At 42.4% G+C, this 15,250-nt stretch overlaps 1 protein-coding gene across 1 annotated transcript in view; it reads left to right on the top strand.

Annotated features, from left to right (window-relative positions):
- The window catches only part of LOC106609871 (uncharacterized), a 34,762-nt gene that overhangs the window by 4,864 nt on the left and 14,648 nt on the right, over positions 1-15,250 (top strand). Inside the window, exons 2-5 of the mRNA XM_014208892.3 lie at positions 5,607-5,737; positions 5,949-6,119; positions 14,470-14,634; positions 14,982-15,093. Coding sequence (XP_014064367.2) covers positions 5,607-5,737; positions 5,949-6,119; positions 14,470-14,634; positions 14,982-15,093 — 579 coding nt within the window. The remainder of the gene's footprint in view (positions 1-5,606; positions 5,738-5,948; positions 6,120-14,469; positions 14,635-14,981; positions 15,094-15,250) is intronic.

Below are 15,250 nucleotides of genomic sequence, written 5' to 3'. Positions count from 1 at the left end.
CCTGGTTAGTCTGTCATGATGTTTAGTGTTCTCCCTGGTTAGTCTGTCATCATGTTTAGTGTTCTCCCTGGTTAGTCTGTCATCATGTTTAGTGTTCTCCCTGGTTAGTCTGTCATCATGTTTAGTGTTCCCCCTGGTTAGTCTGTCATGATGTTTAGTGTTCTCTCCCTGGTTAGTCTGTCATGATGTTTAGTGTTCTCCCTGGTTAGTCTGTCATCATGTTTAGTGTTCTCCCTGGTTAGTCTGTCATCATGTTTAGTGTTCCCCCTGGTTAGTCTGTCATGATGTTTAGTGTTCTCCCTGGTTAGTCTGTCACCATGTTTAGTGTTCCCCCTGGTTAGTCTGTCACCATGTTTAGTGTTCCCCCTGGTTAGTCTGTCACCATGTTTAGTGTTCCCCCTGGTTAGTCTGTCATCATGTTTAGTGTTCTCTCCCTGGTTAGTCTGTCATCATGTTTAGTGTTCTCTCCCTGGTTAGTCTGTCATGATGTTTAGTGTTCTCCCTGGTTAGTCTGTCATGATGTTTAGTGTTCTCTCCCTGGTTAGTCAGCCATGATGTTTAGTGTTCCCCCTGGTTAGTCTGTCATCATGTTTAGTGTTCCCCCTGGTTAGTCTGTCATCATGTTTAGTGTTCTCCCTGGTTAGTCTGTCATCATGTTTAGTGTTCTCCCTGGTTAGTCTGTCATCATGTTTAGTGTTCTCCCTGGTTAGTCTGTCACCATGTTTAGTGTTCCCCCTGGTTAGTCTGTCATGATGTTTAGTGTTCTCTCCCTGGTTAGTCTGTCATGATGTTTAGTGTTCTCTCCCTGGTTAGTCTGTCATCATGTTTAGTGTTCTCCATGGTCAGTCTGTCATCATGTTTAGTGTTCCCCATGGTCAGTCTGTCATCATGTTTAGTGTTCTCCATGGTCAGTCTGTCATCATGTTTAGTGTTCTCCATGGTCAGTCTGTCATCATGTTTAGTGTTCTCCATGGTTAGTCTGTCATCATGTTTAGTGTTCCCCCTGGTTAGTCTGTCATGATGTTTAGTGTTCTCCCTGGTTAGTCTGTCATCATGTTTAGTGTTCTCCCTGGTTAGTCTGTCATCATGTTTAGTGTTCCCCCTGGTTAGTCTGTCATGATGTTTAGTGTTCTCTCCCTGGTTAGTCTGTCATGATGTTTAGTGTTCTCTCCCTGGTTAGTCTGTCATGATGTTTAGTGTTCTCCCTGGTTAGTCTGTCATCATGTTTAGTGTTCCCCCTGGTTAGTCTGTCACGATGTTTAGTGTTCTCCCTGGTTAGTCTGTCACCATGTTTAGTGTTCCCCCTGGTTAGTCTGTCACCATGTTTAGTGTTCCCCCTGGTTAGTCTGTCATCATGTTTAGTGTTCTCCCTGGTTAGTCTGTCATCATGTTTAGTGTTCTCTCCCTGGTTAGTCTGTCATCATGTTTAGTGTTCCCCCTGGTTAGTCTGTCATGATGTTTAGTGTTCTCTCCCTGGTTAGTCTGTCATGATGTTTAGTGTTCTCTCCCTGGTTAGTCTGTCATGATGTTTAGTGTTCCCCCTGGTTAGTCTGTCATCATGTTTAGTGTTCTCCATGGTTAGTCTGTCATCATGTTTAGTGTTCCCCCTGGTTAGTCTGTCATGATGTTTAGTGTTCTCCCTGGTTAGTCTGTCATGATGTTTAGTGTTCTCCCTGGTTAGTCTGTCATCATGTTTAGTGTTCTCCCTGGTTAGTCTGTCATCATGTTTAGTGTTCCCCCTGGTTAGTCTGTCATGATGTTTAGTGTTCTCTCCCTGGTTAGTCTGTCATGATGTTTAGTGTTCTCTCCCTGGTTAGTCTGTCATGATGTTTAGTGTTCCCCCTGGTTAGTCTGTCATCATGTTTAGTGTTCTCCCTGGTTAGTCTGTCATGATGTTTAGTGTTCTCTCCCTGGTTAGTCTGTCATGATGTTTAGTGTTCTCCCTGGTTAGTCTGTCATGATGTTTAGTGTTCCCCCTGGTTAGTCTGTCATCATGTTTAGTGTTCCCCCTGGTTAGTCTGTCATCATGTTTAGTGTTCTCCATGGTTAGTCTGTCATGATGTTTAGTGTTCTCCCTGGTTAGTCTGTCATCATGTTTAGTGTTCCCCCTGGTTAGTCTGTCATCATGTTTAGTGTTCTCCCTGGTTAGTCTGTCATCATGTTTAGTGTTCCCCCTGGTTAGTCTGTCATGATGTTTAGTGTTCTCCCTGGTTAGTCTGTCATCATGTTTAGTGTTCCCCCTGGTTAGTCTGTCATCATGTTTAGTGTTCCCCCTGGTTAGTCTGTCATCATGTTTAGTGTTCTCCCTGGTTAGTCTGTCATCATGTTTAGTGTTCCCCCTGGTTAGTCTGTCATGATGTTTAGTGTTCTCCCTGGTTAGTCTGTCATCATGTTTAGTGTTCCCCCTGGTTAGTCTGTCATCATGTTTAGTGTTCCCCCTGGTTAGTCTGTCATCATGTTTAGTGTTCCCCCTGGTTAGTCTGTCATCATGTTTAGTGTTCTCTCCCTGGTTAGTCTGTCTGTCGTGTTTAGTGTTCCCCCTGGTTAGTCTGTCATCATGTTTAGTGTTCCCCCTGGTTAGTCTGTCATCATGTTTAGTGTTCCCCCTGGTTAGTCTGTCATCATGTTTAGTGTTCCCCCTGGTTAGTCTGTCATCATGTTTAGTGTTCTCCCTGGTTAGTCTGTCATCATGTTTAGTGTTCTCCCTGGTTAGTCTGTCTGTCGTGTTTAGTGTTCCCCCTGGTTAGTCTGTCATCATGTTTAGTGTTCCCCCTGGTTAGTCTGTCATCATGTTTAGTGTTCCCCCTGGTTAGTCTGTCATGATGTTTAGTGTGCTTTTATATACTTTATTTAATATAGGATTTTATTGGTTTTTATCCTGTTGACTTTGGGTGTCGTGAAAATAAGTCTAATAATAATAAGACTTTTTTTAAATGATCATTATCGTTGTGGGAGGATTTTCTGATTTCATGTTCCTTTCTAAATGACCATCTCAAAATGAGCTTGATTTGATTATATCTTGACTGGGAGTGTGATCATAAAGTGCTCCAAAATGGAAATGTTCTCTTCTGAAATATAATTTGAGGAGTGGTAGTTGACCCATACGTGCCCATGAAATCACCAGGTTCCTGGGTCCAGACAAATCAAAGGCCCTTGTGTCCCATGAATTTTCACAAAGTTACAGGGTTTACACAGTCCACCATTTATATAATAATCGAACATCTTTATGATGTTGTACATGGCACCATTGTAATCCTTGACCATCTAAACATAGGGGTTGACATGGAAAATACATTATTTGGTTATGGCGGAATGGAAAATGTCCTTCACAGCAGCCAGGGGGCATTTTTGATGATGTGCATGGTAGAGGTCGACCGATTATGATTTTTCAACGCCGATACCGATTATTGGCTGACCGAGAAAAGCCGATACCGATTAATCGGCCGATTTGTTATATATATTTGTAATAATGACAATTACAACAATACAGAATGAACAATGAACACTTTTATTTTAACTTAATATAATACATAAATAAAATCAATTTAGTCTCAAATAAATAATGAAACATGTTCAATTTGGTTTAAATAATGCAAAAACAAAGTGTTAAAGAAGGAAGTAAAAGTGCAATATATTTCTCTCTATACCATTTGTATTTCATATACCTTTGACAATTGGATGTTCTAATAGGTACTTTAGTATTGCCAGCCTAATCTCAGGAGTTGATAGGCGTGAAGCCATAAACAGCGCAATTCTTGAAGCATTGCGAAGAGCTGCTGGCAAATGCAGTAAAGTGCTGTTTGAATGAATGCTTACGAGCCTGCTGCTGCCTACCACCGCTCAGTCAGACTGCTCAATCAAATCATATACTTAATTATAATATAATAACACACAGAAATACGAGCCTTAGGTCATTAATATGGTCGAATCCGGAAACTATCATTTCGAAAACAAAACGTTTATTCTTTCAGTGAAATACAGAACCGTTCCATATTTTATCTAATGGGTGGCATCCATAAGTCTAAATATTGCTGTTACATTGCACAACCTTCAATGTTATGTCATAATTATGTAAATTTCTGGCAAATTAGTTTGCAACGAGCCAGGCGGCCCCAACTGTTGCATATACCCTGACTCTGCGTGCAATGAACGCAAGAGAAGTGACACAATTTCCCCAGTTTAATATTGCCTACTAACCTGAATTTCTTTTAACTAAATATGCAGCTTTAAAAAATATATATACTTCTGTGTATTGATTTTAAGAACGGCATTGATGTTTATGGTTAGGTACATTCGTGCAACGATTGTGCTTTTTTCACAAATGCGCTTTTTGTTAAATCATCCCCCGTTTGGCGAAGTTGGCTGTCTTTGTTAGGAAGAAATAGTCTTCACACAGTTCGCAATGAGCCAGGCGGCCCAAACTGCTGCATATACCCTGACTCTGTTGCACAGAACGCAAGATAAGTGACACAATTTCCCTAGTTAAAAGAAATTCATGTTAGCAGGCAATATTAACTAAATATGCAGGTTTAAAAATATATACTTGTGTATTGATTTTAAGAAAGGCGTTGATGTTTATGGTTAGGTACACATTGGTGCGTTTTTCGCAAATGCGCTTGTTAAATCACCCGTTTGGCAAAGTAGGCTGTGATTCAGTGATAAATTAACAGGCACCGCATCGATTATATGCAACACAGGACAAGCTAGATAAACTAGTAATATCATCAACCATGTGTGGTTAACTAGTGATTGTTAAGATTGATTGGTTTTTATAAGATAAGTTTAATGCTAGCTAGCACCTTACCTTGGCTCCTTGCTGCACTCGCATAACAGGTAGTCAGCCTGCCACGCAGTCTCCTCGTGGAGTGCAATGTAATCGGCCATGATCCGTGTCCAAAAATGCCGATGACCAATTATGAGAACTTGAAATCGGCCCTAATTAATCGGCCATTCCGATTAATCGGTGGACCTCTAGTGCATGGCGTCATTGTCATCCTTGACCATCAAAACATAGGTGTAGACATCACCTTTTCTGTGCTAATGTTTGATTCAGAAGATAATGCAAAATACATTATTAGGTTATGGCGGAATGGACAATGGCCACCAAGAGGCGTTTTTGTTATGCCACCATATCAGAAAATGTAAAGGGAACCAAATTGTACAAGTGTACCAAGTTTCATGCTTTTATGAAAAAGTTAAGTTGTCACCTAAAACTTGGCACATTATCGCCTGGACTAGAAGGCAGAGGCTGCGGGGCCTGTTGCCCTGTTCTCCTCTGCGCATGATTTTTGATGTGTTAACCACATATATGGTTAACCAGAATTGTGTCTTGGTCAATTTTTGGATAGTATGCAATAATTCACCTGATTACTTAGCGATCTTGCACAAAGACACAATATCATATTCAAACCAGATTCGTTATTTAACGCAATTCCTGTTATTTACTCATAGAAAACAATGTGATGCATGGAACATAATAAATGAATCAATAAATGGTATATCAAGAAGTTGACATCCTTGTCAATTCTAGACAGTGTCTATATTGTACAAAATACCATTGACAGTAGTTAACCTAACCACCTCTTTTCCCCCAATCACTCTCTCAGGTGAAGGACATCTCACTGGAGGCCACAGGAGCTTTGTGAAGCCAGCAGGACACAATACATGGAGAGATGACCAACCAATCACTGTTGATGAGGGGAGTGGAACCTCAACCCAGCACGTTATTGTGATAGAGGTTAGTGGAATAGTGCTGCATAAAAAAAACAAGTTTTATTTTGTAAATCAAATGTGGCCAGTTTACTTCAGAAAGGCTCCCCTTGGCTATTCACTTGCTTACATGATCATCCTTATTTATCTGCCATAGGGGAGCTTGTGAGACTTCCCTATGACATTGTTATCCAATTCTACTAATGTACCGTTAATAACCTCCCCTCTTCTTGTGTCAGGCTGCAGATGCAGAGGCAGTAGGTCCTGGGGTCAAGCAGGGGAGGTCTGAAGGAGAGGAGGACCCACGTCACTGCAGAGACATCCAGACTGGAGCGGCTGGAGCGCCCCCTGAAGCCATGGAGGACCTCGCCGCCGCGCCCCAGCCCAGGACCCAAAGAAGCATCACGGAGGTCAGTGGAACGCCGAACGACGTCCTCAAGTCAGAGACCGACACAGAGACTTTAACTGTAACACACAGGCTCTTACATACAAGATCTGACCACAGATCAGACCCAGAGAGACTGGTGGTGGAGCCACTGGGCTGTCCTCCTGCTCCCGGCTCAGAGTATTTACCAGTATTTCACCATAGCCAGAGGATGGTTCATTCCCGTGGTGATAGTGACGCGTTAGACACTGGAGGTGATGATCCATCTTGTTCTTACTCTACAGAGATGGACCCTGGCAATATATCCTTGGGTTTAGAGACACAGACTGATCTGTCTAGAGAGGATTGGAACCGGTACAATAGTAGTGTATACTCTGAAAGGTCCCTAGATAAGAAAGGAGAGTGTCTAGTTGTAGATGAGGTGACTGTGAAAGTGGAGGACGACACTCCTCTGACATGGAATGCCGACAAGACTCACTTAGGAGAAGGACACTCGCAGGGCAACACCAGTGACTTCTTAGACTACAGTGAAAGCTTAGCGACAAATCTAAATGTTGTGACCCACTCCCCTTTACACGCTTTCAGGGATCGTGACCCAGTGTCCACGTCGACGGCGCCTTCCGACTCACATGGCCGCGTCCTTTTCGATCAGGTATTGAACTCAAACGACAGGGCTAGAGCCCAGACTCAGGGAGCGGGAGCCACATCAGGCAATAGTAAAGAGAAACGGTTCCTCTGCATGTTCTGTAACAAAGGCTTCAGCTGCCCCCAGAACGTGGCAATCCACCAGAGGGTCCACACAGGGGAGAAACCCTTCAGCTGTACCCAGTGTCACATGCGCTTTGCCCAGGCTGGAACTTTGAAGAGGCACCAGAGGGTCCACACAGGGGTGAAACCCTTCAGCTGTACCCAGTGTCATATGCGCTTCGCCCAGGCTGGTGACCTGAAGAGGCACGAGAGGGTCCACACAGGAGAGAAGCCATTCGCCTGTAATCACTGCGGGAAGAGTTTCTCTGAGAGGAGATATCTCAGGATACACCTGCAAAAAAACAATTTCCACTCTTTAACATAGAAAGTAACCATTCCACTTGATAGCTTCTGACGTTTAGATCCTGCATTAAAGGAACACTCAGCAAGATGACGTAGATGCAAAAAGTAAACAGCAGCAGCGGGTCAATTTCTACAACAACTAAGGGCGTTGAATTGCAAGGCCCAGGCATTGTTGGATATACAGTAACTTCAGAAATAATTCACACCCCTTGATTTTTTCCCACATTTTGTTGTTGCAGTCTGATTTTTTTGTTGTTGCTGAAATTGACATTTTGTGTCACTGGCCTACATACAATACCCCATAATGTCAAAGTGGAATTATGTTTTTAGACATTTTTACAAATGAATAAAAAATTCAAAGCTGAAAGATCAAATCACATTTTATTGGTCACATACACATGGTTAGCAGATGTTAATGCGAGTGTAGCGAAATGCTTGTGCTCCTAGTTCCGAAGATGAGCGATGACTGAGTGGCAGAGGCAAGATGCAATAGATGGTATAAAACACAGTATATACATATGAGATGAGTAATGTAAGATATGTAAACATTATTAAAGTGGCAAGTGATCAATTTATTAAAGTGCCCAATGACTTTGGGTCTGTATGTAGGCAGCAGCCTTTCTGTGTTAGTGATGACTGTTTAACAGTCTGATGGCCTTGAGATATAAGCTGTTTTTCAGTCTCTCGTCCTAGCTTTGATGCACCTGTACTGACCTCACCTTCTGGATGGTAGCGGGGTGAACAGGGTTGGGTGGTTGTTGTCCTTGATGATCTTTTTGGCCTTCTTGTGACATCGAGTGCTGTAGGTGTCCTGGAGGGCAGGTAGTTTGCCCCCGGTGATGCGTTGTGCAGACTGCTCCACCCTCTGGAGAGCCTTGCGGTTGTGGGCGGTGCAGTTGCTGTACCAGGTGGTAATACAGCCCGACAGGATGCTCTCAATTGTGCATCTGTAACAGTTTGTGAGGGTTTTAGGTGACAAGCCAAATTAGCTCCCTCTGCTGTTTCCTTGAGTTCATGATCATCTTCTTTGTTTTGTTGATGTTGAGTGAGAGGTTGTTTTCCTGACACCACACTCCAAGGGCCCTCACCTCCTCCCTGCAGGCTGTCTCGTCATTGTTGGTAATCAAGCCCACTAATGTTGTGTCGTCTGCGAACTTGATGATTGAGTTGGATTCGTCCATGGCCACGCAGTCATGGGTGAACAGGGAGTACAGGAGGGGGCTGAGAAGGCACCATTGTGGGACCCGTGTTAAGGATCAGCGAAGTGAAGATGTTGTTTCCTACCTTCACCACCTGGGGGAAGCCCGTCAGAAAGTCCCGGACCCAGTTGCACAGGGCGGGGTCGAGACCCAGGGCCTCAAGCGTAATGATGAGCTTGGAGGGTACTATGGTGTTGAATGCTGAGCTGTAGTCAATGAACAGCATTCTTACATACAGTGGGGGAAAAAAGTATTTGATCCCCTGCTGATTTTGTACGTTTGCCCACTGATAACGAAAGGATCAGTCTATAATTTTAATGGTAGGTTTATTTGAACAGTGAGAGACAGAATAACAACAAAAATATCCAGAAAAACGCATGTCAAAAATGTTATAAACATTATGCTTTGGGTGTGTTTTTCTGCTAAGGGGACAGGACAATGTCACCGCATCATTTGATGGGGCCATGTACTGTCAAATCTTGGGTGAGAACCTCCTTCCCTCAGCCAGGGCATTGAAAATGTGTCGTGGATGGGTATTCCAGCATGACAATGACCCAAAACACACGGCCAAGGCAACAATGGAGTGGCTCAAGAAGAAGCACATTAAGGACCTGGAGTGGCCTAGCCAGTCTCCAGACCTTAATCCCATAGAACATCTGTGGAGGGAGCTGAAGGTTCGAGTTGCCAAACGTCAGCCTCGAAACCTTAATGACTTGGAGAAGATCTGCAAAGAGGAGTGGGACAAAATCCCTCCTGAGATGTGTGCAAACCTGGTGGCCAACTACAAGAAACGTCTGACCTCTGTGATTGCCAACAAGGGTTTTGCCACCAAGTACTAAGTCATGTTTTGCAGAGGGGTCAAATACTTATTTCCCTCATTAAAATGGAAATCATTTAATAACATTTTTGACATGCGTTTTTCTGGATTTTTTTGTTGTTATTCTGTCTCACACTGTTCATATAAACCTACCATACAAATTATAGACTGATCATTTCTTTGTAAGTTGGCAAACATACAAAATCAGCAGGGGATCAAATACTTTTTTCCCCCACTGTAGGTATTCCTCTTGTCCAGATGGGATTGTGCAGTGTGATGGCGATTGCATCGTCTGTGGATTTATTGGGTCGGTATGCAAATTGAAGTGGGGTGGCAGGTAAGGTGGAGGTGATATGATCCTTGACTAGCCTCTCATAGCACTTCATGATGACAGACGTGTGCTATAGGGCGATAGTCATTTAGTTCAGTTATTTTTGCCTTCTTGGGTACAGGAACAATGGTGGCCATCTAAAAGCATGTGGAGATAGCAGACTGGGATAGGGAGAAATTGAATATGTCCGTAAATACACCAGCCAGCTGGTCTGCGCATGAGTCAATAAGTATTCAACCCCTTTGTTATTGCAAGTCAAAACAAGTTCAGGAGTAAGCATTTGCTAAAAAGTCGCATAAGTTGCATGGACTTACTCTGTCTGCCATAATAGTGTTTAATGTGATTTCTGAATGACTGCCTCGTTTCTGTACCGCACACATACAATTATCTGTAAGGTCCCTCAGTGAATTTCTAACACAGATTCAACCACAAAGACCAGGGATGTTTTCCAATGTCACACAAACAAGGGCACCTATTGGTAGATGGGTTAAAAATATAAAAAATACTGTACATTGAACATATCCCTTTGAGCATGGTGAAGTTATTAATTACAGTTTGGATGGTGTATCAATACACCCAGTCACTACAAAGATACAGGCGTCCTTCCTAACTCAGTTGCCAGAGAGGAAGGAAACCACTCAGGGATTTCACCATGAGGCCAAGGATGACTTTAAACAGTTAGAGTTGAATGGCTGTGATTGGAGAAAACAGAGGATGGATCAACAACATTGTAGTTAGTCCACAATACTAACCTAATTAACAGAGTGAAAAGAAGGAAGCCTGTATAGAATAAAATATTCCAAAACATGCATCCTGTTTGCAATATGGCACAACTAGTAAAACTGAAAAAAATGTGGCAAAGAAATTATGTCTTGAATAAAGTGTTATGTTTGGGGCAAACATCACTGAGTACCACTCTTCATATTTTCAAGAATGGTGGTGGCTGCATAATGTTATGAGTAAGCTTGTCGTCGGCAAGGACTAGGGAGTTTTTTTTAGGATAAAATTAAAATGAATAAAGCTAAGCACAGGCAAAATCCTAGAGGAAAACCTGGTTCAGTTTGCTTTCCAACAGACACTGGGAGAGGAATTCACCTTTCAGCAGGACGTCCGGATGAAAAGCGTGCCCGAAGTAAACTGCCTGTTACTCAGGCCCAGAAGCTAGGATATGCATATAATTGGAACATTTAGATAGAAAACACTCTAAAGTTTCTAAAACTGTTAAAATTATGTCTGTGAGTATAACAGAACTGATATGGCAGGCGAAACCAACAACCCCCCCCAAAAAACAAAAATTCAACTTATCACTATTTTCAATGGATAGTACTTTAATTATAAGGTCAAGTCCTCCCAGATTGCAGTTCCTAGGGCTCCCACTAGATGTCAACAGTCTTTAGAAAGAGTTTCAGGCTGGTTTTTGGAAAAATGACCCAGAAATTGTAGTGTTTCCAAGCACGTGGAAGAGAGCGCGTTCTTTGGTATTTTTCTCCGGTAAAGACAATAACGATTCTCCTTCTTAAATTTAATCTTTTATTTGCGTATTAGGATACCTAAGATTTGATTATAAACGTTATTTGACTTGTTTGTAAAAGTTTATTAGTAACGTTTGGGATTCATTTTGTATGCATTTTGATGGAGGGAAACTGGGTGGGTTATTGACTGAAACGCGCCAGCTAAAGAGTTTTTATGGATATAAAGAAGGACATTCTCGAACAAAAGGACCATTTGTGATGTAACTGGGACCTTTTGGAGTGCCAACAGAAGAAGATCATCAAAGGTAAGGCGTTTTTTATATCGCTATTTCTGACTGTCGTGTCGCACCTGCCTGGTTAAGATATGATTTTCATGTGTTTGTATGCGGGGCACTGTCCTCAGATAATCGTTTGCTTTCGCCGTAAAGCCTTTTTGAAATCTGACATGGCGGCTGGATTAACAAGAAGTTAAAATTATTTTGATGTATTACACTTGTGATTTTATGAAAGTTAAATATTTATAGTAATTTAATTTGAATTTGGCGCTCTACAATTTCACCGGATGTTGTCGAGGTGTCCCGCTAGCAGCACGCCTTTACCAAACAGGTTTTAAACACAATGTCAAATATACACTGGTTTCTAACCAAGACGACATTGAATGTTCCTGAGTGGCATAGTTACAGTTTTGACTTAAATCGGCTTGAAAATGGCTTTCTAGCAATGATCAACAACCAACTTGACAGAGCTTGAATAATGTGCAAATATTGTACAATCCAGGTGTGCAAAGCTTTTCGAGATTTACCCAGAAAGACTCATAGCAGTAATCGATGCAAAGGTGATTCTAACATATATTGTCCCAGAAGTGTGAATGCTTATGTAAAGGACATATTTTCAATGCATTTGCAAAAATTTCTAAAACATGTTTTCACTTTGTCATTATGGAGTATTGTGTGTAGATGGGTGAGGAAAAAAATATTTTTAATCCATTTTGAGTTCAGGCTGTAATACAACAAAATGTGGAATAAGTCAAGGGCTGTGAATACTTTCTGAAGGCACTGTATAAGGCATATACAGTATAAGCCTAAAAAGTATGTTACATAGTGTTTGTACTGTGTAGGCAAGTGTTTACCAACTCCAGTCCTCAAATCCCCCAACAGTACACATTTTCGTTGTAGCCCCGGACATGCATACCTCATTCAACTCGTGCTACAATAAAAATGTGTACTGTTGGTGGTACTGGAGGACTGGAGTTGGGAAACACTGGTGTAGGCTATATGATGTTCACACATGACTAGTTCATTACTTCCATTCAACTGCAGAATACAATTCCCTGGGCACTTTTAATGAGAAAATGAATACACTTTACGAAGTTAACAAACAGATTACCGACCATTTTGAATCCCACCGTACCTTCTCCGCTATGCAATCTGGTTTCAGAGCTGGTCATGGGTGCACCTCAGCCACGCTCGAGGTCCTAAATGATTTCATAACCGCCATCGATAAGAGACATTACTGTGCGGCCATATTCATCGTCCTGGCCGAGCCTTTCGTCTCTGTCAATCACCACCTTGTTATTGGCAGACTCAACAGCCTTGATTTCTCAAATGATTGCCTCGCCTGGTTCAACAACTACTTCTCTGATAGAGTTCAGTGTGTCAAATTGGAGGGCCTGTTGTCCGGACCTCTGGCAGTCTCTATGGGGGTGCCACAGGGTTCAATTCTCGGGCAGACTCTCTTTTCTGTTTACATCAATGATGTCGCTCTTGCTGCTGGTGAATCTCTGATCCACCTCTACGCAGACGACACCATTCTGTATACTTCTGGCCCTTCTTTGGACACTGTGTTAACAAACCTCCAGACAAGCTTCAATGCCATACAGCACTCCTTCCGTGGCCTCCAACTGCTCTTAAATGCAAGTAAAACTAAATGCATGCTCTTCAACCGATCGCTGCCCGCACCTGCCCGCCCGTCCAGCATCACTACTCTGGACGGCTCCGACTTAGAATATGTGGATAACTACAAATACCTAGGTGTCTGGTTAGACTGTAAACTCTCCTTCCAGACTCACATTAAGCATCTCCAATCCAAAATTAAATCTAAAATCTATTTTGCAACAAAGCATCCTTCACTCATGCTCCCAAACACACCCTCGTAAAACTGACCATCCTACTGATCCTCGACTTCGGCGATGTCATTTATAAAAGGGCCTCCAACACTCTACTCAACAAATTGGATGCAGTCTATCACAGTGCCATCCGTTTTGTCACCAAAGCCCCATATACTACCCACCACTGCAACCTGTATGCTCTCGTTGGCTGGCCCTCGCTTCATACTCGTCGCCAAACCCACTGGATCCAGGTCATCTACAAGCCTCTGCTAGGTAAAGCCCCGCCTTATCTCAGCTCACTGGTCACCATAGCAGCACCCACTCGTAGTATGCGCTCCAGCAGGTATATCTCACTGGTCACCCCCAAAGCCAATTCCTCCTTTGGCCGCCTTTCCTTCCAGTTCTCTGCTGCCAATGACTGGAACGAACTTCAAAAATCACTGAAGCTGGAGACTCATATCTCCCTCACTAGCTTTAAGCACCAGCTGTCAGAGCAGCTCACAGATCACTGCACCTGTACATAGCTCATCTGTAAACAGCCCATCCAACTACCTCATCCCCATACTGTATTTATTTATTTATCTTGCTCCTTTGCACCGCAGTATCTCTACTTGCACATTCATCTTCTGCACATCTACCATTCCAGTGTTTAATTGCTATATTGTGATTACTTCGCCACCATGGCCTATTTATTGCCTTAACTCTCTTATCTTACCTCATTTGCACTCACTGTATATAGACTTTCTGTTTTATTTTGTTCTACTGTATTATTGACTGTATGTTTTGTTTATTCCATGTGTAACTCTGTGTTGTTGTATGCGTTGAACTGCTATGCTTTATCTTGGCCAGGTCACAGTTGCAAATGAGAACTTGTTCTCAACTGGCCTACCTGGTTAAATAAAGGGAAAATAAAAGAATTATGCAGATTCTTTGTTGAGACGTGTATGTGTGGTTTTCATATCGTGTATTTACAAATTGTTTATGTTTAATAAACACAAAATGGGGTGTTTCATTCCAAGACTTTCATTGAGACTCTCTTCAGTATACATCACATCTGATCTCACCCTATTCTGCATATACACAACAGCTCTTTAGAACCAAATACTAAAAATACCTACACATACTCACACACTAGCAAACACCTACTGTACATGTCAAAATAGTTTAGTCAGGTTTGTCTGACTTTTGACTTATCATAGCTGACTCATATTTACCCACATCATATTTATGTCCACCATGATGGGTTTAATAATAATGAAGTCATTCTGTAACTACAGTATAGGACTCAAACATAGTGGGGATGGGTAAACACTCCATGTTGAAAGTTATTATCTGTGTATGTGTGTGTACGTACCTGAGGGAGTGTATGTCTGTGTAATCTGTATCATCTCTCTTCCAGGATGAGGAGGGACACGAGGTGCAGCTGATAAAGGATGAGGGGTGTGAGGAGAGTCTGGGGAACACTGAGGGGACCATGGTCATGGAGGACAACCAGACTACACCACCTCCTGAACCCACAGAGGAACCAGCTGAGCAGCACAGGACCACACACAGTCTCACTGAGGTGAGCCTACTGTAAACTACTGTCTGAATGGTATTAGGTCAGGACCCGTATCCACAAAGTGTCTCAGAGCTGATCATAGATCATAAGGAATGAGACTATGTAGGTGGGGAGCTGATCCTTGATCAGTATTTCTACTCTGAGACTCTTTGTGGATACGGGCCCAGGTCTTGATTCATTTTGTATGAAGTGTGGGACCATGCCTTTGAGTTATCAAACCATTAGTGTCAAGTAATCAATTCAACTAACACGTTTGCATAGTATTAATAGCAGTCCTTCATTGCCCAATCAGCAGGGTGCTCATATCAGATTTATTGATCCAACATCATCTCACTCTGTATCTCTTACAGTCAGTAGACATGGAGGATGGGAAGCCTGATCTGCTGCTAGTCAAAGAGGAGACAATAGAAGATGAACCAGAGAGCATTGATCTGCTGAGTGGAGTAAAGATGGGGGAGCAAGGTAAGGGAGAAATACATATATCCTACATGCAGTAATAGATCTTCAATGGGAATAGTGATGCACCTGGCTATTGTTTTAAACACATTATAGTGTATGAACTTGACCAGGTGATTGTCAAACAAAAAACTCCATATGTTCTCTGCCATGTTTGTAAAGT

This window comes from Salmo salar, chromosome 08 (assembly GCF_965601325.2).
Source record: "Salmo salar chromosome 08, fSalSal1, whole genome shotgun sequence".
Lineage (NCBI taxonomy): Eukaryota > Metazoa > Chordata > Actinopteri > Salmoniformes > Salmonidae > Salmo > Salmo salar.
Note: the sequence above shows the minus strand (reverse complement) of the source record. Positions and strands in the feature narration are given on the sequence as shown.